Source organism: Plasmodium cynomolgi, chromosome 11 (genome assembly GCF_000321355.1).
Source record: "Plasmodium cynomolgi strain B DNA, chromosome 11, whole genome shotgun sequence".
In the NCBI taxonomy this organism is placed as follows: domain Eukaryota; phylum Apicomplexa; class Aconoidasida; order Haemosporida; family Plasmodiidae; genus Plasmodium; species Plasmodium cynomolgi.
This window is the reverse complement of record NC_020404.1, coordinates 1,689,859-1,690,731: the sequence shown is the minus strand read 5'-3', so window position 1 is coordinate 1,690,731 and position 873 is coordinate 1,689,859. Positions and strand designations below refer to the sequence as shown.

General features: G+C 51.5%; 1 protein-coding gene across 1 annotated transcript in view; it reads right to left on the bottom strand.

Annotated features, from left to right (window-relative positions):
• Nucleotides 1-65: 65 nt before the first annotated feature.
• The window catches only part of PCYB_114740 (transporter protein), a gene marked incomplete at both ends in the record, with an annotated part of 2,384 nt that continues 1,576 nt past the window's right edge, over nt 66-873 (bottom strand). The window contains 3 exons of the mRNA XM_004223353.1: nt 66-153; nt 278-375; nt 707-848. Of these exons, the coding sequence (XP_004223401.1) occupies nt 66-153; nt 278-375; nt 707-848 (328 nt within the window). The remainder of the gene's footprint in view (nt 154-277; nt 376-706; nt 849-873) is intronic.

Sequence of the window (873 nt, the reverse complement as noted above, 5' to 3'; positions counted from 1 at the left end):
GGATGCTACACGCGTACGCTCCTGCTCAGCCATGGGGAGGTAGGTAATGCCCCCCGTGAAGGTACCTGAAGATTTTATCAGGTGGCCAATGATGATCCCCAGAGGAGAGGAGAAAATGAAAATAATCAGAAGGATGATCTTCAGATTTTTGCTCTGCGGTAGGGCGGTAAGGAGGTAAGGCGGTGAAGCGGTAAGGCGTTAAAGCGGGGTGGCGGCAAAACGACGTGGCGGCGTGGCCAGGCACGTGCGCAAATGCCAGCCGGGTAGCTTAGCTTACTATGTTGTTCTGATTCAGCGAGAGGGCGACCGTCACCCCTGCGATCCATTTGTGTGACAAAATGCAAAAAGAATTTATGAACACAAAGTTAACGTCGTCTGACGTTCCAACGATCATTCCTGGGAGGGGGAAGCGGAAACAAAGGCGTCGTTAAAAAATGACAACATGAATACATACATGAGTACATACATACGTACGTACGAAATGACTTATCGGACGGGGGACGTGGTTCACTAAACGTTCGTGCGCTCGCACAGCAACGGGCAGTCTAGCCATGCTTGTCGGAGCGAGGAAGGACACCACACTCCAAGGGAGAGAAGCTCACATAATGTACTGTCGCTCCGCTCGCTCAACTGCTATGCTAGCTCAACTGCTATGCTAGCTCAACTGCTATGCTATGCTCTATCAAGCGCTCCCCTCTGCGCCTACCCTCAATGCACGAGTGCACCGCCAACGATATGGTCAAAAAAAACGACTGCAGAGTTAGCACGTGCAGGAATTTCACAATATTCTGTTTCTTCTTGAAGTGCTCGCTGTCACATGCGTGGTGGTACTGGTGTTCGTTCACCGTCTGGAGGGAGGGGATGGGGAGGAGA